This window comes from Trachurus japonicus, chromosome 12 (genome assembly GCF_045865225.1).
Source record: "Trachurus japonicus isolate A0001 chromosome 12, Traja_1.0".
In the NCBI taxonomy this organism is placed as follows: Eukaryota; Metazoa; Chordata; class Actinopteri; order Carangiformes; family Carangidae; genus Trachurus; species Trachurus japonicus.
The window spans coordinates 23,919,966-23,941,546 of NC_140918.1; the positions used below are offsets into that span (position 1 = coordinate 23,919,966).

Consider the following 21,581-nt stretch of genomic DNA (forward strand, 5'->3'; position numbering starts at 1 on the left):
GCTCCAAGAGCACAAATCACACTGGGTAATTCCCTTGAATGAGGCTCTGCAAAGACTCAGAAAGTCACTTTGGTCCTGGCTGAAAAATCTCAATACTGGTGCACATGCATTCAATGAAAAATAGATGTACAGTATATGTATATACGTATATATATATATATGTATGTGTGTGTGTGTGTGTGTGTGTGTGTGTGTGTGTGTGTGTGTGTGTGTGTGTGTGTGTGTGTGTGTGTGTGTGTGTGTGTGAGAAGAAATTAATGTTTGACAGATCACGTTAAGTAAATAAACATCTGGCCACAACATTCCTTTTTAACTTTAAATAAATGTCCACATTTTAAATAGGCTACAATAAATGTTAGTTAATTAGTTAGTTAGTTTGACTTTATTGTTTCCGAGGGATTGCTTTTCCACAGCACTGTGCTACCTCGCCAACAACAGAACATTCAACAACATACATTTGACACTGTAGCACAGCACAGTACTCTATCAGGAAATACAAGAATATGGTGTAAAAATGACAGCATCACACTTGATAACACAGCAACACCTGACAAACAGTAAGCAACGGCAGATATTGTGGAGACTGTCTTGTTACAAGATTGAACGCTGTTTGTTGGATTTAACTGTGACAGCTCCACAACCAGCTGCATGTGTATCGCTGAAGCGATGACAACACTGAGCTTATGATGGTTTATTTGAACTGAAACCACCATCTGTTGCTCCACCCAGCCAAATAGTTCTTGTGCCCACACCTAACCAAACAGTGCTGTTCCATAAACATAACCATACATTTATTAGTGTAATCAAATGACAAAGCTTCGATCTATCTGTTGCCATATCAACTCTGTTTAGTACACCTCAGCTCACAAGCAAAAATCCAAAATGTCCACAATGTTAAATCAATACCCTTTTAATGAAAATCGGAAGGTTTAAATAACCTTCGTTACGGAATGATTTACTGAAAGACTGGTGCTACTGAGACCTCCTGAGCATTAGTTTTTATGTTTTTTATCCATTGAAATATATTGCTTTTTGTAAGGGCACATTCTCATGTCACACATTGATAAAGGGAGTACGGATGAAAATATTAAGAGAATGAATCACAGTTCTGTATATTGGAGAAGAAATAATATTGACTTGGTCTTGGTCAGCAAACACAAAGACTTTATTCTTAGCCAAGGTCCCTTGCTTAACAAACACTTTATTAAAGCTATTGAACTGTAAAACAAAAATGTGAATATTTGCCACATCCACTGAAGAAATTCTGACTGATGACAAAACGAACCTTAACATAAAAGCACAGTTAGTCTCAGGACACGTCTACATGTGTCAAGTTGCTCTGAGTGAAGATGTGAGAGGTCTAAACACTGAGAAGCCAAAGGCTGTTTATCTTTTTTTCTCAAAAATCCTGTTTTTGAACTGCTCTGCTCATTTGAATGGGTCATGAGGCTCCATCAGATGTAGACTATGTGGAGTTGTGTTGAAAACGTCTGTGTTCCTGCCCTGAAATGACAGCCTGACATTCTGTCTCAAAGTTTAGAGCATGACTCATGTCCTCAAACTACACTTCAGACTTTAGTGAGTTTTTCGTCAAGTTTTCTTCTTCTCAGCCTTTCCTTGATCTTAGCAATTGTCAAAGCCATATAACCTGTGAGTTGCTGCTTGCTAAAGGAAACTCACTCTGATGTTTATGTTATGAGAGATGAAAACTCAGACTCTTTTGTCAGTCTTTTATCTAATGAGAGGGTATGCTCTTCTTTTCGGCTAATGTCTGCAATTTCCCTATTTTGATGTTGGACCTTTGGATCCCACGTTATACTTCTATACTTCTATATAATGTCTAATGTCTATAAAGTCTTTCACTTTAAAGGTCAAGTCGCTTGCCCTGAGCAGACGGGCTTCTCGGAGAACCATTACCGTGCCGCAGCACTCCGCGACTTCCTCTCATAACTGATGTTCTCTCACATTTGCCGACTTCAGACATTAAACTGATTACATTTTGGGAAAAACCCACTCTCTCCTTTCATTGCCAGGGGAATGCAAACACGCACGGCTCCAGCCCCCGCTTGGCAGAGGGAAATACATTTGGTTGTTATCAGCTTCAGTTGGGTAAATGCGTAAATTATTCATAGGGAGGTAAAGGCTTGCCCTCATGAGATTAGTACGCCTAATTGTTCATCCAGTTTGCTGCTTGAATGCAGGAGGGAGGCTGGCTGAGCACCAGCCTCCTGGATGATTTCTTTAATGAGAAAACGAGACATGACATTCAGAAACTATTTACAGAACTCCCTAAACTTTTAATATACTGTACGCCAAGGAATAATGGCTACGTCCAACTTTGTGGGTTGGTAAAATTAAAGGGAGATTGGACACAAAAATTAAGAGAAGGTGGCCATTGTTTGTTTTGACTGGAGTTCAGGGTTGGAATCTTAAGTACGTCTACGCACTTTTACTGTCTGAAAACAGATGCCTCTATTATTGTCAGTGGTATAAAAACGTCCCAGCTCATCTCCTGAACATTCAGTCAGTATTTGCACTTTTTCGAAAATGTCTTTAATTGTGTCCTCCAGATATTACTAATTTATCCTGCCTTTGTTCTCTCTCGTTGTGCTGTTTTCAGGCTCCAGCAGATTCACTGGGGTTCTGTGTGTGTCCTTCACAGGTTAGACGAAACACAAGTATTAAGATTCATTCATTCAATTCTAGAATAAATAAGAATCATAACTCCAGTGTGAAGTTGTTTATATAGAAAAATTGGAAAGTTGGCTGAAACTGACAGCAAGCACACAGTATATATATGGACCTGTTGGTTAAAGGCTCTGAGGCTTATTTGTTTTTCCTGTTTCTCTGAGTCAGTATTGAGTGGCTCAGTGCACAAGGCTGTGAAACGGGGGAGTGATATTGCAGTTACACTGTCTGCACCGAGTATAAATATATTTGTTTGCCACACTCAACTCAAAAACTTAGTTTAATCCTATTAATATTCTCCCTTGTTGCCAAACAAGGACTTTACCTGTGGGAAGAAGTCATAACAGCGTTCAAAAGTTTTTTATTGTCATTAATTACAAAATAAATCATTTAAGCTATCGGTCAATAGGGGCATATTAGTATTAAATTGACCTCCAGATCAATCAAAACAGATAATTGTCATTCTTATTTATTCTCTTTTAGCTTGTTATTTAGTTTATTTTATGGCAGACAGAGTTAGCTAAGCTTAAGAAAGAGGAACACGTAGAAATGGAGCCACACAAAGAAGATAATGATATGCCATGAGTCTGGCAGCCTATTTTAAAGTTCTTCTGCCCCCTAGTGGCCAAAACTCAACTAATTCAACTTTAATATCTCAGGTATGGAGGGGTCAAGAAATGAGGTTTTATATCTGTAGTTTTGAAAATTTGTCTCATTTAAACATCATCCACCTGTTAAAATGTTTCTAACAGGCAGGTATTAGCATTTTCCCCAGCATGCCCAGCTGCCTGTGTGACAGCAGGTCAGGACACTAAAGCAGAAGATTGAGCTGTGATAGCTGAACAAGGAAAGTGAGACACATTTCTGGGCAGCCTTCCTCGACCACACAGTTCATTTTCAAAGCGGGACCGGTGGTGCACTTACATCCATCAAATGTATGACACGCTGTTTTTCCTCCCTATGTGGACACAGCAAGGTAGGCGTTTCAAAGAAATGATGTCAATGTTAATTTAATTTTCTCTGCTGGCTGGAGCTCTGCAGAGGATGCTGGAGGATGCCTGTGATACCAGGGGCTTGTTTGGGAAAAAAGATATGGTAAGTCCAATTAATCATGGAGTGCACTTAGAGATGGGCAAATGGAATTTGAAATGAGCACTTTTGTTTCATTAACTTATAAAGCCTCTGGGGTTGACAGAAAACCAGGATGGATGCAACAACAGACAGGGCAAGAAGAGGAAAAAAACTCAAATGGAAATGAAATAGAAAAACAGCCTATAGCATGCAATTAATGACAAGGACTTAACGAAGATAACTCCAGGAATGTCCTATTGATTCCAAATACTGACGCTGCTACATTTATCTGAGGAAACAAACAGGTAAATGGTTCTTCATCATTATTTTCTTTTTTGGATGATCAAATAAAGCTGTCCATAGTGAAATTCCACTTTGTGTTGGGAGTTTTTGCTTTAAAATGTGGTGACGATTGAGAGATTTCTAGCAATATTTCTTTATGGACCCATGACTCCTCATTTGATTGAGAACTGGTGATGTTTTCTTTATCCGTGACTCTTTCTTATTCATATTTCTGTGAACATGTTTAAGATAGTCCCATAAAATTATCTACCTGTAATGTATGTTACATTTTTAAGGAAGCATTTTGCTTGAAAAACACATTTGTTCAAATATCCATGTGGCTCTCGCAGGGAGACAACACATTGTAGTCATAATTATCCAGCTTAAAAACAAATTGGACCTATGTATAGCATGAACATAAGATGCTACCTCCACATCTGGACCAATTCTGACACAGGAAATCCTCAAGCTGTCGTTCAGTAATATAGGAGAACAGCTGGACTGCCAAGACATATGGACCAGACTTGGGCCAAGGACCATGGGAATATGTTGATCCAAAAGTTTTTAATATGATATTTGAGTATGTTTACACACTCACCTGGTTAAGATTATGGCAAGATTGTGGTCTGAATGTTTCCTCAGAACATAATCCAGCTATTGACAATGTTGTCACCCCAAGGAAATCGGGAGCAACAATTCCTAGGTGCTAATTTTCAAGGTTAGCGCAGCCACTTGTAGGCGATAGTATGGTGGCACCTGGAGCAGTTCAATTCTAATTGAATCGTTGTAAGGTGTGCTGATGTGTGAAGCCAGCTCAAACTTTTCTCTCGCTGCTGAGTTAATCAAAGCAGTGGCGGAAATTTTGGCTGAAATATAACCTGAGTTACCAAAAGGATCTAATGTGAGTCTGCTGTTCTGCTACACTGATTCTTTTAATGGTCGGCCGTGTGAGAACTCTTGAAGTGTTTTGACTGAACTGGCCTCGCTTGACTGAAATAGTTGTTTGATTTGATTAAATTTACTGTCATAACTGAATTCTTCTGGAAAAAGAAAGATGTGTATGATGAGCCAGCATAACGGATACTGCTTGTAGAGAGTTGTGTAGTTTCTCCACAGAGCCAGGCTCAGTCTTCTCTTCACACTGGGTGATAAGCTTTATGAATTTTATTCACTATCATCACCAAGGCTTTATAAGTTTGCAGTTTAAACTTTAAAGTTCTGTTGTGTGACACTGTCTTGATGTGTCTCTACTGAGCCACATCACAGTGGCTGAATAACACACAGTGCCACAAGCCTCCTTTACTTCACCGTATTGTTCCCTTTTTATCCATCTGCGTTTTGTGTAATGGGACTAAAACACCTTTGCAGCACAAGAGGAAAATGCAACCAATGCAGCAGTTCATACATTATGGTTCTGCCAAGGTGAACAGGGTGTCCTGCCAGGTCTGCCACAGCAGGCGAGGCAGCGTGTACATCTCAAGAGTTTTTTTTTTCTCTCCTTTTCTTTATGACCACTGGAGCAGCAGCAGAAGCTCACATCTTGTGAAAATAAAGAATAGGATGGCGAAGCCCACATAATATTTTCCACGGTAGCTGTAGCAGCGACTTGGCATCGATTCTGGTATTAATTTCCAGCCGCAACTTTTCAGCACTTTCTGATGGCCAGCGACTGAAACAGGGGTTTACGTTATTAAAGTGCCACAAGCATTTTGATAGATGGTTTACTGTATGTGCACTGTGTGCCTCAAGACTTTTTGTTCGCTTGATCATATCGGCTTTATTAAATGTATCAGTCTGACCATTAAATAATAGAGAAAGTTTGGGAGTGTCTGGGGTTGCTTTTAAGTACTGCTTTCATAGTTGACCAAAGGAGTTTGTGAAAGTCCACAAGTTCTGATAAAAGTGGCTTCCTGCGGTTCTCTGGTGAGAGGTGGGTTGTTGCTTGAGTTTTAGTCTGCTCCTAAACTTTAATACTGTTCATAAATTTCTCAGCTGTGGAGTCTAGTGTTTGATTTAACATAGAGAGAATGTTGCTGATATGACTTTTGTATTGTATTTCATTTGAGATGCTCTGGGCTACAGTAATGATATATACAGTTAAGACTTCTCCAGGGGTTCTTACTTGACTTGTTTTATTTGACTTTCTGGTAATGTTCAAAGTTCAGTAGTCTTAACTGTGTTGTCTTATTTATAGCACAGAGTTAATATGTGAGCACATTAGGCTCCCAGAATGTCCCTGGTTGCCTGACATCAGTAGAAAAATACAGTTGAGTCCAGGCTCAGACGGTTTCAGTCTTATTACTGTCAGCGGCCTCCCATAGTGATGTGGCTGTGGCTGTAACGGTGGGCTATTCCAGCTTGAGCTCATTAATAAAAAAAAAGGTAGTTCTGATTGAAATTGCACTGAATCCATTATCTGTGCTGTGATTCATTGTGTTTTGCATGTTCATAAGGAGGATTTGGACATACAGTAGATGCCATTATTTCAGATACGATCTACAGATGCCTGTGTTGTTGATTCATTGATTTGGCTATGCTCACAGCATGGTGACCAGTCACTTCACCACTACTGCCCAGGCTAACATATTTGATTCATTGATTAGGTTTATTTGTAGGAGTCAGAATGGTCATTAAAGGGATAGTTCACTCAAAATTAAAATTTCACTCATTATCTACTCACCCTCATGTTGACTAAGGGTTGGGAGAAGTTTCAGAGTCCTCCGTGCCTTCTCTGAGTTACAGCAGCACTGCACTGCCATGTAACGGTAGCAAACGGGGCTCACTTTTCTTCGTCCAAAAAGACACACCAAAAAAACATCCAAATACCTCCATACTGCTCATCTGTAATGTCCCTCTTGTATTGAAGCCCCAACATGAGAAATTTGTCCGAAAAAAAAAAAAAAAGTCTATGTTTTAAGCTTGTTTGTAGCGGAAACTCCCTCCCTATGAGGCTGGTCATAGAGGTCACACAGCGGCGCAGGGCAACCTGTTGGTTAGCTTGAGCATATTGGTTGGGCGGCCGACCGGGAAATCTCCTGGTCGTCCCGATGACCACTCCGCACCTGATTTCAGACAATCATTTACATTAAAATTAATTAAATTAATACAAAAAGTTTTGAGCCTCTAAGTGTTGTATTCATTTACCATTGTAATAAACAAACAGTGCTTGAAAGGTGGGTTGGCTTTTCTGGCCCAGTTCTAAACTGGTTCAGAACCTACCATCATGATAGGCTGATTTATGTCTCCATTGGTGATTTATCCTCCTACAAAATGAACATTAGGCCTACATGTGGGATACCCCAAGGGTCAATTCTTGGACCACTGCTGTTCAATCTCTACATGCTTCCACTCTCACGTCATACGCAAACATAATCTTAGTTACCATAATTATGCACATTAGCAACTTTACATTTCACTACACCCTGATGACCTATCTCCCATATTATCCCTCACTCAGTGTATCAAAGATATTAATCAATGGATGTCAGAATTTCTTTTTTTTTTTACAACTAAACAAAGACAAAACAGAAATTCTCATGTTTCGTGCACAGGCTCAGAGACAGAAAAACGCATCACATCTCAATTCTCTCTCTCTTGACAGCAAAACTGAAGCAATGAATCTGGGTGTAATTATCGACAGCAATCTAATGTCAAAGTCATATCAACCACATTACAAGATCATCATTCTATCACCTCAAAAACATTTCCAAATTTAGGGGCTTTCTGTCAAAATCAGACTCAGAAAAATGTATCTATGCATTTATAACAAGTAGACTAGATTACTGTAATGGTTTATTCACTGTACTCCCAAAATCAAGTATTCAGAGGTAGGTTACAACTAATTCAAAATGCAGCTACACATTCTCACTGGTACCAAGAAATATCAACACATCACACCCGTTCTTAAATCTTTGCACTGGTTAACCGTTAGAACAAGAATCAATTTCAAAATACTGCTCAAAGCACTACATGGCCTTGCACCTCAGTACATCACAGATATGCTCATCACTTACACCCCAGCAAGAACACTTTGGTCAAGAGGCAGTAGCAACCTACTCATCCCTCACACCAGATCCAAAGAAGGGGGGGCAGCTGCCAGTGTATATGCCCCACAAAAATGGAACGCCTTGCCTGAAACAGTTAGACATGCCACATCAGTAGCCATTTTTTAAATCTTTTTTCCACAGCGTTCTGTCGAACCGTGTGTGTGTGCATGTGGTTGTGTGGGTGTGTGCGTGAGTTTAAGTGTGTATGTGGTGAAGATGGCATACTTATGATTGTTTACTTGCACTTGCACTCTCTGATTTCTAATTGATTTTTTAATGATTACTGTAATATACCTGTTGTGAAGCACACACAGTCTGCCTTGTGCATGAAATGCGCTTCATGAATAAAGTTGAATTGAATTGAATTGAATTGAATTGCTTTATCTTTTTTGATAACATCTTGTGGATATTGTATTATTGTGTGTGTGCCAGATATTTTTACTCAGTCTCCACACTGGTAATCAGTTGGACAAGAAATAACCACAATTAGATGCATTGTTAAAAACTTGTGCAGATGTTCATAGTCCTAAAAGGATGAATAACTCTGGTCTATAATGATCACCCGATCAGCAGGACAGTCTTCATTTATTCAATGAAATAAGCTGTGTCAACATCTACTAAATCCCACCAGTGTCTCAGCCTCAGCTGTACTTTTGTGCAAAATACTAATGTGCAATTAATTAGCATGTGGACACACAAATCTAAGATAATGAGCACCGTGAACATAACACATTAGGATAGTGTCCCTATGAATATATCAACATGCAGACGTTAGCATTTAGCTCATAGCATTGCGAATATATCTCAGACAGCATGTGCACAGTATAGGCCCATACAGTACACTCATAGTCCTATTGCTATATTTAAACTTTCTGTAAAGTGACCTAAATATATTTGTACATTCGCATAAGTACAGTGGAGCTGCACTTTCATGTTTTATCTGCAGGGTAATTTATTGAGACTTCCTGACCTGTATGAACTCTCCTCCTTTTCCTCTCTGATTCTCACTCTGACGGATAGAAGAGATGCTGCCTTCAGTATATTGGACGATGCGATTGGTAGTCGGCACAGGCTGTTTAAGCAGTGAAGCAATCATTAGTGATATTTCTCAGTTGCTATGATTTGATAGGAGCATGCTGCCCTTTTCCAAATCAGTTTCATAAGTGTTTATTGCACTGCCGCTGTGTCTAACAGAGCTGATTGGCTCTTTAATGTAGATATATTTCGTAGATACTCGAACAAGCAAACAATTTGCAGTGGATATTATTGCTTTATTGAACTTCAACACCTCAGCCTTTGTATAGCTACAGCAGATAATAATGACAGAAAGTGACAAACTACCTCAGTGCTGGTGCATTTACTTATCAGGAAACGAAGTAGCTTACATAAGATGAATAGGTGTTCATGCAGATAGAAGCTGAAACTGTTTCTTAAAGGCTGCATTATTTCCATTTTCTATCACAGTGCCTAAAAAAGAAAGTTGACACCATACAAAGAATAAAACTGGTGGAAACATTGAATAAATGTAGGCTATTTCTGAGAATGTCTGTTCTCAGCAATCTCTCACAGAAAAGTTGGGTCCTGGTCTCAGACTGGAATGTGATTACTTAAAGAGGCACATGAAAGACACAGTAGTAAAAGTATAGGTGAATAACTGAAGTTTAACAAAAGCTTTGAGAAACCCGATGTGTCGGATTACATTCAGTTATTGTACCTTTATTTTGGACTTCAAAACCTCAATGACAAAAACACAACTGACTACCCATCAACTGTTAAAGAAAAGGGGGAAAAAAGAATAAAAACCAAGAAAACTTCGGACCACAAAACTGTAAAAGTATTTTTTCTGTGCTATTTTTGTTAGCAAAAGACTAATACCAACAAACAATCATTTACATCAATTAATATATTCACTAGATTAATTCAAAGTTATTCCTCAACACTCAACACAACACTGATAAAGATAGAAATTTGTTTTTGATATTCAAATTAGTATGAATAATACAAACAGACAAAGGGATGGATAATATCTTATTGACAATAATAATACAATATTATATACAGTCAATAACCCAGTATTATTACAATAGAGATAGTGTTTTTGCTGTAAAAAAAACAACCTTTATTTTAGATTCTATAGCTACCTGATAAAACATTTAGGCTATTGTATTTTATATTATATTTATCAAGGAAACTTAAACTTTTGAGAATATTTTTTTTACAGTGCACATAAATAGATGATTGGGCTACTGACTACAAGTTGAATCAGTCTGGGTAGCCTTTAGGCTATCTCCAAGAATATAGGCTACACAGTAAGATTCTAACATAAATGCAATAAATAAATAATAAAATAAAACTAAAGAAAATGCATAGTGAAAATACATAGATATATTGATAAAAGGAAAAATCTAATAAAAAATGCTTAGATTTCTCAAGTCAGCAACTACGTCTTCAATCATCTATGTCCGCTGTGTTGAGATCGAGATGCTCAGTCTGGACCATAGGTCTGGACAACTTTGTCATGAAGCCTGGGAGCAGACGAGTGTGTAGTTTGTGCGCATGCGCACTGTAGGAAAACAAGGAAGTTGACGCAGATTTTCCATCAATAAATGTAAACATTGTGGATGTGGCACCACAGAGAGGCTGTCTACGCTGGATAACAGCATTTACTGTCTTTGTTACACAGCGGGTTCAGGTAAGAGAGAGACGAGAGCAGAGGAAACGAGTTTTGAACGGACGTGTTGACGCAGGTACTTTACAGCAGCTTGGTTTTAATGGCGCAACTTGGAACAAGCTAATGCTGCAGCTAATTAACTGTTAGATAGGAGTGACTGTCAGACATATGGACTCGTGTTAGACTCCCACTGAGTGGCTCTGCAGCTTCACTCTGACTTGTTTGCTGGTCAACAGTCTCAGTTAAGTTACTGTGCGTGATACTATAACTGCACAGAAACGACCTGCTACTTTACCGTTACCAGTAATTAGCCATAGCCCATGTCGTGATTTTAGATGGCTTAAAGTGCGTGGAGACATGGCGACACAGTAAGACACCGGAGAGGTTACAAAAAATAGCTTTACAAGAACTTAGAACAACGCACTTTACATGAATCCACTGACTGAAAATACAGTAACTTAGAGAACTAAAATATTTAAGTAGCACTGTACAAAACATGTAGGCTAGGTGTAACGTTACAAGGTGCACTGCATAAAGCTGATTTGTTTTTTTAAGGGAAGTCATACTCCCTCTGTGTCCATTTTCAAATTTAGCCTAATTTTTTATCTAATAAAATAATTCACAAATATTTCCTTCTCTCTTTAGTGTCTGAAAATGCTATTTCAAAAAAATTCCCCATGCTGCCAGGGCATTCATGCTGTGTAGACATACTGTATAATATCAGCCCCTGTGTTGTGTACTTATTAAAAGGGTTAGGGTTAGGGTTAGGGTTAGGGGAAAAAAAAAGAAAAAAACAAAACAAACAAAAAACAACAAGAGAGATTTGTCTTAAAGTATTAGCCCAAGTCTTGTAAACAAGACATAGCTACAAAGTGTGAAATCGTAGGATGCAACTCGTGTAGTGCAGGAAATATCAAATTGCCTCATGTTATTATAACAGAAACAGAAAACAAAAGATGAAAATCATCAAAACTCAAGGAGAGGTATTTTTTCATGTCAGGTTCTGTCTCTCCCTTTGAAACCAAAGTATTCCCCTGCTGCAGTAAGTGCTGCAACAACTCCAACCTGCAGCTCTCCTCATCACAGGAGCTCCACGCTGAGTCGCTGTGACAGCTGCCAGCAAAGTAACACAATGCTGAAAGCTCCGTCATTCTTTGTTCAAGCAAGAATAACAGTTTTTATTCATGGATGTAGTCTCTCGTGGGGGGGTGGGGGCTCAAGTGCAAGCAAACACAGAGCTACGATATATGCCTGCATAAACAAATCTTTGGCTTTAAACAACACCAGATCATATGTGATCATATCTTCTCTGAGTCCCTTTTGGGGCACATGACTGTTGAAGTATTGTTCTTGTTTCTTTTCCTGTTTGTTTTGTTTAATAATGCCGACTGGCTTGTGTAGAATAAATACAAGAAACAGTAGATGGTACAGGGTAGCAAAGGACTGCTAGATAATACTGTTTCTCTCAACAGAGGCAGCACTTCAAATGATTCTTTCCCTGCTGGGTCTGGGAAATTACAGCCTCTGTTCTAGCTGGATTTTTCAGAAAAATACGTCTTTTAGAAAAGCAGACAGATTAAAAGTTCTCTAAATGACCACGACAGTGTGCTGCATGCATCTCATTTCACTAAAAAATACAGGGACCCTCTGTGACCTTGCCCCAGTTTCAGCACTGATGGAAGTTGTATCAGACTTTGCCTGAAAACATTAGTTTGGTGGTGTAGTGTAAATGAAAAGAGGGGACGAGAGTCTTCTGATCACAAACAAACATTTTTAGTCTGGTCAGCTGAATGTGTGCTGTACCTTTTCAAAATGAATATGTGTTGCTTACAGTCGGTTGTGTGATAGTCCACATTCACTAAGCTTTTATTAGGGCACCATTGGGAATCTCCCTTAGTTCTCAAAGCAGCCTCGGGTCTGGCATCATGGGCTCCACAAGATGTTGGAGAGACTCTCCCTTGAGACTCAGCGCCATGGTGACATGACTGTATTACATCATTTCTACAGATCTATCAGCTGTACTTCCATGCTGTCCATCTCCCGTTCTCCCACATTCCCTAAACGTGTTCAGCTGGATTCAGATCTGGTGACTGGGGAGTGGGGAGGTCGCCGACCCTCAGTGAACTCATTGTTATGCTCATTAAACTCGTTTCAGACCACTTCTGCTTTGTCACATGGGACCTTTTTCCTGCTGTAAGATGGTAAACTGTGACCCAGAGGAGAAGCACATGATCAGCAACAATAGTCTGTTAGACTGGGGCATTCAAACCATGACTGGTTGGTTTTAAGGAGCCTAAAGTGAGGAAACATTATGTTTATGTTTATTTTGTTTATTACAAGTACATTGAGACAGTCCCAGTGGGCAGACCAGATGCTTTGCTTGGGTGTAGCAAACATGCTGATTTTCACCAGTCCATAGGCTGCTTTTTAAAAACACAGAGCTGACGATCAACAATAAAAAAATAGAATAAAGCAAACAAGTTACGTGATCATAACAATAGCAGTCCATGTCTATACATGTGAACACTGTACAGAATTCCATAGGTTCACCCCTTTACTGAAAAGGCAGACTGTCCAGATGATGTCAGCTTGTTTGCCTACCTCCCTTCAGGCAAGCGTCTGAGGAGCATCAAGGCGCACACCAGTCGCCTTAAGGATAGCTTTTGTCACACAGGCCATCAGGCTGCTTAACAGTAGCACCAAGTGCTTAGTCTAATTATTTTTATTGTTTATTGAATGCTGTTTAGACTATTTTAATGACTATTGAATTGTGATGAGGGTTGAAGAGGTTGCAGACTGCTTTTCATTGCATTGACCGCACACAGTACTTTTAATGTGTATGACAATAAAGTAAAGTAAAGTAAATTAAACTAAGCTAAGCTGAACTAAACAACTCAACTCAACTCAACTCAACTGATGTTGTGCACCTGGGAACAGTCACAATTGTCGGATGCTCGTGCGTTTACTTGGCTCGAGTTACAACAAGGTTGTGTTTTCTCAGGATGCCACAGTGGTGCCACCTCACTCCTTCCCCCTACCATCAGCAGCATGGACTGTTGACCCAGCCCAACGCCATGGGTCCATGGTCCATCTTGCTGTTGATGCCAAACTGTGACCTTGCCATCTGTTGCCTGAGCAGAAATCCCAAAATTCTCCAGACCGGGCTACATGACTTTTCCAGTGTTGATTGTTAGTGACTCTGCGCCCTGTGCAGCCTCAGGTTTCTGTCGTAGAACCCGACGTGATCCTCTGCCGTTTGCTGTCTGTCCTCAAGGGCGGACGTATTGTTCATTCTGAGAGGCGTCTCTGCTCACCGCGGTTACAGAGAATATCTGTTGCCTTTCTGTCAGCTCCAACCAGTCGAGCCATTGTCCTCTGACATCTCTCATGAGGCCTTTCTGCCCACAGAGCCGCTTGCTTTACTGGATGAATTTTATTTTTCACACCATTCTGAGAAAAAAAAAAAAAAAATCAAGAGAAGGGTTGTGTGTGTTGTGTTGTGAAAATCCCAAGAGATCAGCAGTTTCAGACAGACTTGAATCAGTACTGTTCGTACCCTGGCTGGTAGTTAGAACTTTAAAGTCTCAGGATGCAGTGAGCCACATGTTATGAATAAATGAGCAGCGCTGTCGAAACGTACAGCAGAGAACTGAGATCACAAATGATTGTGGTGATCATGGATGATTACCTCTGTGCATCTCTCTTTCCAAACAGCTCCGATGCCATAATGAAGGCAGCCAGAAGCAATATGTTGGGTGCTGGAGTGCCTAACAACAAGGTCAAGTATTCACGTCTGGCTGCTGATGAGGACGGTTACATAGACTTACAGGTGAGAGACTTGTTTTCCTTTTTGGTAACTCCACAAAACTGATGTTGTGTCATTCAGCCCTTTGGATTTTTGAGCAGCTTGCTAATTACTAAATGATTTACCGCCATAAATTAATTCCCAATTAATGACTTCCTGGTAATGTGCCAAGGCCTTTCGTGATTAAACCAGAGGACATACGAGTTGCTGCCAGCAAAAGAACAGCTCCGATAAAGTTTTAAAGTCTCGAGCTGAAGCTCAAATACGCTGAAATAATTCTAATATTTATCATACAAGTGATGTATGTGTCTGCCGTTATGAACCTCCACACTGAATGTCTTGTGTTTTGTCCACTTTCAAGTTCAAGAAGAGTCCACCAAAGATCCCCTACAAGGCGATCGCACTGGCAATATTCCTGTTTCTGATTGGCTCCTTACTGATCATCTTCGGGTCCCTTCTTCTGGCGGGGACCATCGAGGTTGAGGTGGGTTTCATTGAATCTTTTTAAATGTTTATTTGGTTCTTAAATCTGTTAAAAAGGCAAATTGATTTTGTTGATGTAGATATACTGTGTTTTAAGTGTGTGTCCACATTATTATGTATTGAACTACAGTCTCTAGTGCTGCCAGGAAGCTTATTGTTAAACATGTCACTTTCTCCCATAATGGTTGTGTTCTGACAGTAAGTACATCTGGCCTGTTCCCAGAATACACATCACGCGAAAATCCATTTGTGCCAAAAATGACTCCGTTTGAAAGCTATACAATATTTATGTCTTTGTTCTCCCCATATATGTGAAATAGAAGAGATTTGTGCTTTTGTTTGTGTTGTCTCTAATCGCCTTTGTTTCTTCAGCTCAACTTTATGTTTACACACACACATAGGTTTACATTTTGGGACATAATGCTTATTTGCTTTCTTGCTGTGAATGAGATGAGAAAGCAGAGACTGCTATTTTATCTGAATGCTAAATATGAAAACTATGGTCAGTTGTTGCGAGGTTTAACTTAGTGTAAAGTCTAGGAAGAAGGGGAAACAGACCGACTCTGAGTTCAGGTAATAGAACTAGTCTAAAATCATCTCCAAAGCTCACAAATTAAAATGTCGTTCCTCACTTATTTGACCTGTATGAAAACTGTAAGTTATCATTAATATAGTAAATAATTCTGTGGATCCATTTCTTTTGATGTGGGTTGACTCACTCTAATTTAAATCAGGATCACAGAGTAAGAAAACAAGACAGTAAATCTAACAGACCATGTGATGCTGTTTTTTCCTCTTTCTTTTTTTCTTTTGGACAGGTTTCAATTGTCTGCCCTTTTTTTGACACACATCTAAAACGGGAACCAAACAAAACCTTCTGAATTTCAACTCAGCAGTAATTTGAAGACTCTTGCTGCAGCTAATCATCTCTTTAAATAGCTGTAATTGAACAGTCATCCTGACATTTTATTGCTCTGCTGCCAATTTCCTGCTGCACCCTTTTTTTTCCCTGGCCATAATGGTTTGTTGTGTGTTTGAATGTGACTAATGATTTTGATATTTTATACCTTGGAGTGCCAACTTTGGTGGCTTCCCCGCTGTGGCTTCTGCTTCTGAAATTCATGACTCCATGTGGGAGATAACGGAGCCTGCACATATTATATTTGTAATTATCAGTAGGAGGTTAATGTGAACATTATTTGTAGTCTGCGGATTGTATTTGTAGAAATTTGATCTTACATGAAGGCAGAGTAAGACTATTTGTGTATTTGCCAGTTAGCCCACATGGGTTTAAAATGGTGTATCTAATATCACAAATTACACTAGGTTCAAGCAGTAGGTAATCGAGAAATGGCATGCAGGAGTTTTGGTTTGAAGGAATGTAATTGAATCAGTTTTTTGTTTCAGATGGAGAGAGAGAGGGTGTTTGTGTGCGTTCTTGTGAACTGTAGCTACTGTAAGTCAATGACTCCACTGAGAATTATGAAAAGAAATCCTGAACAGTCAACAACAACCCTTTAGTTACTTTTCATTTTACAACTTCATAACAACGCTAATGCCAATTTGGTACAGTTGTCTTTTAGAATCAGGAATCAAGGGTCTGATTTCCCTAAACTGAACATACCAAGTCTACTTACTAGCTTTCTCCTGAGCTGGTCAGTAGAGTTTCATCAGTTCTGATGGAGGTGGCTTAATTGTCATCTTGACTTGAAGTATGGACACGTGATCACAACTGAGACATCAATACGACTGTCCAAACTTGATTGCCAGATGAAGACCATGAGACAGAGGCGAAAGCACAGAAAAAACATAAATGCATTTTCTTTTCTCTCAAGCTATAAGAAAACACATTTCGGTGCCTTTTTGTATGTTAAATTGTGTTTTCTGCCTGTTTTCTTTGGACTTTGGATGGATGTATCCTTTAAGTACCGCATCATATATGTCAATATAACATAATACATGACACAGGCAAATAAAAGGTTTAAAAAGATGAGGAACATGGCTCTGCTTCATGCAGCAGTGCATCTTTAAGGGAAAAGAAACAGTGCCATGGTAACACAACGTGCACAACGCTACCATCTGCTGGTGAAACAAAACACATCACTTTGGCGTTGCTCAAGACCGCGTGTGCCTTCTTCTGGTTCTCCGCCCTGCATGTGGAGTGACTGGTGATTTACATGAAACCAGATCTCGGGCAGATGAAGTCATCACGTCTGTGTGCCTCCTGCCTCCAGCCTTCTCAGTCAGAGGATGCATACATGTCGTGCTAGCGGGCAATGTGGACATAAGCATGTTAAAGCTTGCTGAGTACATTAAGAAGTCTGTGATGCCTCCCCCAGCATCTCATTAGAGAGGCAGCACAGTGGTAAGCAAACAGTTGATCTGACACAGACCTGGAGGAATGTCAGCTCCTAATCTCCTCTCTTCTCCTTTGTCCTCAGCATCCAGACCGCACCATTCCTGTCATCATCATAGGGACGCTCGTTTTCCTCCCTGGATTTTACCATCTGAGAATTGCATACTACGCTGCTAAGGGTTACCGGGGTTACTCATACGACGACATCCCAGATTTTGGCGACTGAACCAAATGACATCTGCTGATTGGTGGAGAATCCCCTCTTTTATGCCACACTGTGTATCCTGAGACTGTTGCCTGCTGTTTACTTTGAGGTTCTGAATGTATGTAGCAAAAAAAAAAGAAGTTTGTAAAGGCGCATTGTGTTCACACAGGTCGACACGTGATTTTACGTAGTTTGCTGATTTTTATAATCTGTTTTATTTATTCTCTGCTCTGTGTCGCATCATCCCCTACACATACACACATGATGATGGAGACCATGGCAGCACAGCTACGTTTTGATGTTCAACACTCATTCAAGAGGTGATAACAAACTTTGGATGACTAGAAGCATTTTTTTTTTTAGTCTACACAGATGCCTTCAGTTTACTACTGCTAGAAAGTCCTTGACCTGGATGACTGAGAATCTATGTGCATATAGCACAGGGTATCTTAACCAAATATTTATTTATGGCTGTAGTCTGTATTATATCCTGACGAGCTGGAGAGGCTGTATTTCTCCTGGAAGATTATATATTTGCAGAACGAAACAAAATTTTTAAATGGAATGTATTACTTTATAAAGTATTGTTATTTGTGTATAGTGGTTTGATTTCATAAAATGTGGAAGGAAAATGTATTTTTACATGTATTTGCTTGATTTACAAAATAAAATAAAAGTGGAAATCTGAACAAGGATCTGCAGTTTGGTTGTCTGTGATTGATGATTGCTGCTCAGACTATGGACTATTTTGTTATCAAAAACTTCATTCTGGACATGTACTGGGAAACAAACAGATCCAAAGCTTCCCTCCGTCCTTGTAATATTTGCTGTGCGGAGAGAAAAGAATTATGAAAATAGAGGACAAAAAATAGTAAGAACAGCAAACAAATCATACAAATAAGTACTTGTTGAAGTTGTTTTGTTCAGAGAAAGTCACAAATAGAAAGAAAAATCAAAACACAAGCACAAATGGAAAAACACGTTCAGCATTGAGCAGTTTAGTAGCTCATCATTCCTGAGACACTTTCAGAGAGAATAAGATGCTCAGAGATCACATTTTCCACTCCAACAGAAGATCTCATTAAAAAATGTTTATTTGGACTCTCACAAGTCCAGAAAGTGTAACTTTTAATCTTGGTCTGGTCACAAACAAAAGGTAAAGGACACCCTCTTGTGGTTACCACTAAACTGGATGCCATCAAGGGATTAAAGGCTAAAAAAAAAAAAAAATCCCACCGTCTTTCATCCTGTGCCTGCGCAAACAAACTCTTTTATTAAATATGCATTGGTTGAAACATTAAAGGGCTCATGGGACGCTGGTAGGTAACTTTAGTTTGATGTGGTTGAAATCTTTTGATCATAACAAGGAAACAGGAGCAGCCAGAGCAGGGTGGAACTGGAGAGGAGGGCAGGAGGGGGAGGAGGGGGTTGGGCTCGGGCTCGGGAGATCCGCGAGGACGCAACACAGTGCGTTGGTTGTCACCTGTACGTGAGAGAAACACCTGTCGCCGGTGGCTTTCCAGAGAGAAAACGCTCGTATTTCAGGTGGATTGTAACACCACGAAGCCACAAGGCCTGAGTTCAGTTCTCCGGACAGTGACCTGATCTCCACACCGAGCAAACTGTGGTAAAAGATGGATTAATAGAAACCAGACCATGCGACGGATGAGTCTTTAACAGGAAATCTACCAGCGGCCGCCACAAACCGTGCTACAGGTAAGAAATAAAAAGTTATGATTTCTTCTTTTTTTAAGGAAGGGAAACAAGTAGGATAAGTTAATGAATGTGAAAGTTTCCAGCAGCTTGGAAAGGATGAGAAATGAAAGCTCAGAGCTCACACTGAGGAGTGCGAAATTTCCTCCTCAATCCCCGGAACTATGTCATGCATTTAAACGTCAGTAATGAATTTTCTTCGGTGGCTTTTCATTATAATGTGAAATATAAAACCGACTGAAAGTTTGTGGAGCTTGAACTCAGCAAGCAGTCACTTCTCAGGACCAGATGAAGCCTGGAAATGTCACTTTGACCTGTGTTGATCATTTCCACTGGGTCTGTGATGTTGTTTATCCCTCTGGCATTGATGGGTTTAATTGGTTAATAGTGGTGTGCTAGCCATTATAAGAAATTAATGGGCTACTTGAACCCTGGGAAAACTGTGGGGGAACGTGGTCAATGTCTAGAAAACTGGAAACTTTACTTCCAAGAGCTGTTATACATAATGCAGAAGCTCTTCTTCATCTGTTAAAACCATATGGGCTTTGGAAATACAGCAAATTCATAGTTGTTTCATTACGATTAATAACTGTTGTTTGAAAGGAATTTGCATTCTGATTAATTAGGCTGTTTTTTAATAGTTTGAAAATGAAGTCTTGGCATTACTTACTTGTCAGTTAATTCCACAAGGGAACAGGAAGTGAATACATGTATAAACTTACATTACAATTGTGCAATATGTATAACTCAGAATATGAAATCTTTTTGTGCTGTTGGAGGCCAGAGTCGATCTGTATTTCACAGATTATTGGGAGAAATATTCTCATAACTTTCTCCTGACAAGGTTCATTGACTGATTTCAAATTCTATTTCTGGTTTGACTGAGCGTGCTGAGGATGGGCGTAGTTCCCACAATATAATATTTTTCCATAAGGTTTTACATCAAGCGAACTGAGTGGAAAATAATTTTGTGTATTTTTTTTTTTTTGAAGGACAAGTATTTGCCTCACTCCACATATTATAAAGATGCACTTCACACACTGCTATTTAAAGCAGACTGAAGTAGATGCACATTACCTCCAAAACCCTATCAAGCCCACACCAGAGTGTGTTTTTTTTGCTTTTTCCAATGGATTGCTCATGGCTGTTTTTATTTTCTTTCTTTTTTAAAAAAGCTTGCTGAAGTGTTTTGAATGAGAAAAAAGTTTCCCCTGCTCTGAATCACCACCCAGCAACAATAATGTAGCTCTTACAAAAATGATGACATGATAATTTCTGTGATGAATTATACATAAGTCTCTGTAACACTGCAGCGACTACCACAACTGTTTTTAAAACTTATATTCAACTTTAATGAACTTCTCAGAAATCTATTTTTTTTTTTTTACATATTATTTGAATTCAACACTCAGAAAACCAATAATCCAACAGCTGTCAGATTTAGATTCAAAGGTTGCTGAATTGTGGTTGGTGCACCAAATTATGTGACATCACTGTTTTCAAATGTAGCCCCACCCACTTGAAACTGCAAGATGAAGGTACAAAAGAACGACAGAGATCTGTAATGCTTGAATCATCAAAACATTTAGTAAAAATAAAATACTGAGTTCATGCGGTATCCTTAAATGTAAATCACCCCCCCCCCACACACACACACACACACACACACACACACACACACACACACACACACACACACACACACACACACACTTTACAGTGTTTTACATCACTGTACATCCCCAATAATACAGTTGGTTGTGCACAGTCCAGATGTCCTAAGAATTGTCCTAAGAATTGAGTCTTGACTCTGATGACTTTAGACCTGACTTTATGAAACCAACATTGGACCTTTGCGGTATAATGACTTCATATCCTCCTAAAAAATAATGATATAAAACCCCTGACAACGGATCTGCTGCTGGCAGCACATTAGCCAATCACAAAAGCCAGTAAGATGCTTGAAAAGGCAGCACAGTGCAGAAGATATAGACAACAGCTGATATCTTCCATTACCAGATGTGGTGGATTAATGGCAACAGGTGAAACATTTAGCTAAGAGCATAATGTATACAATATAACATCTGTTTAAAAAGCATCTAATGATCTTTTTCTCTCATTCATGTTTCATCAACAAAAGGACTGTAGCCTTATGCCTACCTGCACTCTGGTTCATTGAAAATTATACCTAATGCTTTTACTCTGAGCATATGCAGCACCCCCATCGTTGAATCCTCTTCCACTTCTTCTTTTTCCTTTTT

General features: G+C 39.4%; 2 protein-coding genes across 2 annotated transcripts in view; both read left to right on the forward strand.

The window, feature by feature from the left end:
• The first annotated feature begins 10,637 nt into the window (after positions 1-10,637).
• LOC146977568 (transmembrane protein 230-like) lies at positions 10,638-18,302 on the forward strand. The gene is made up of 4 exons (XM_085793892.1): positions 10,638-10,779; positions 14,473-14,587; positions 14,925-15,047; positions 17,488-18,302. Exons 2-4 carry the CDS (start codon positions 14,486-14,488, stop codon positions 17,626-17,628), a joined length of 366 nt encoding a protein of 121 aa, XP_085650018.1. The 5' UTR covers positions 10,638-10,779; positions 14,473-14,485; the 3' UTR covers positions 17,629-18,302.
• A 703-nt stretch (positions 18,303-19,005) lies between these two features.
• The window catches only part of igsf9a (immunoglobulin superfamily, member 9a), a 65,748-nt gene continuing 63,172 nt past the window's right edge, over positions 19,006-21,581 (forward strand). The window contains exon 1 of the mRNA XM_085793894.1: positions 19,006-19,323. The gene's annotated coding sequence lies outside the window, so the exon portion shown is untranslated. The remainder of the gene's footprint in view (positions 19,324-21,581) is intronic.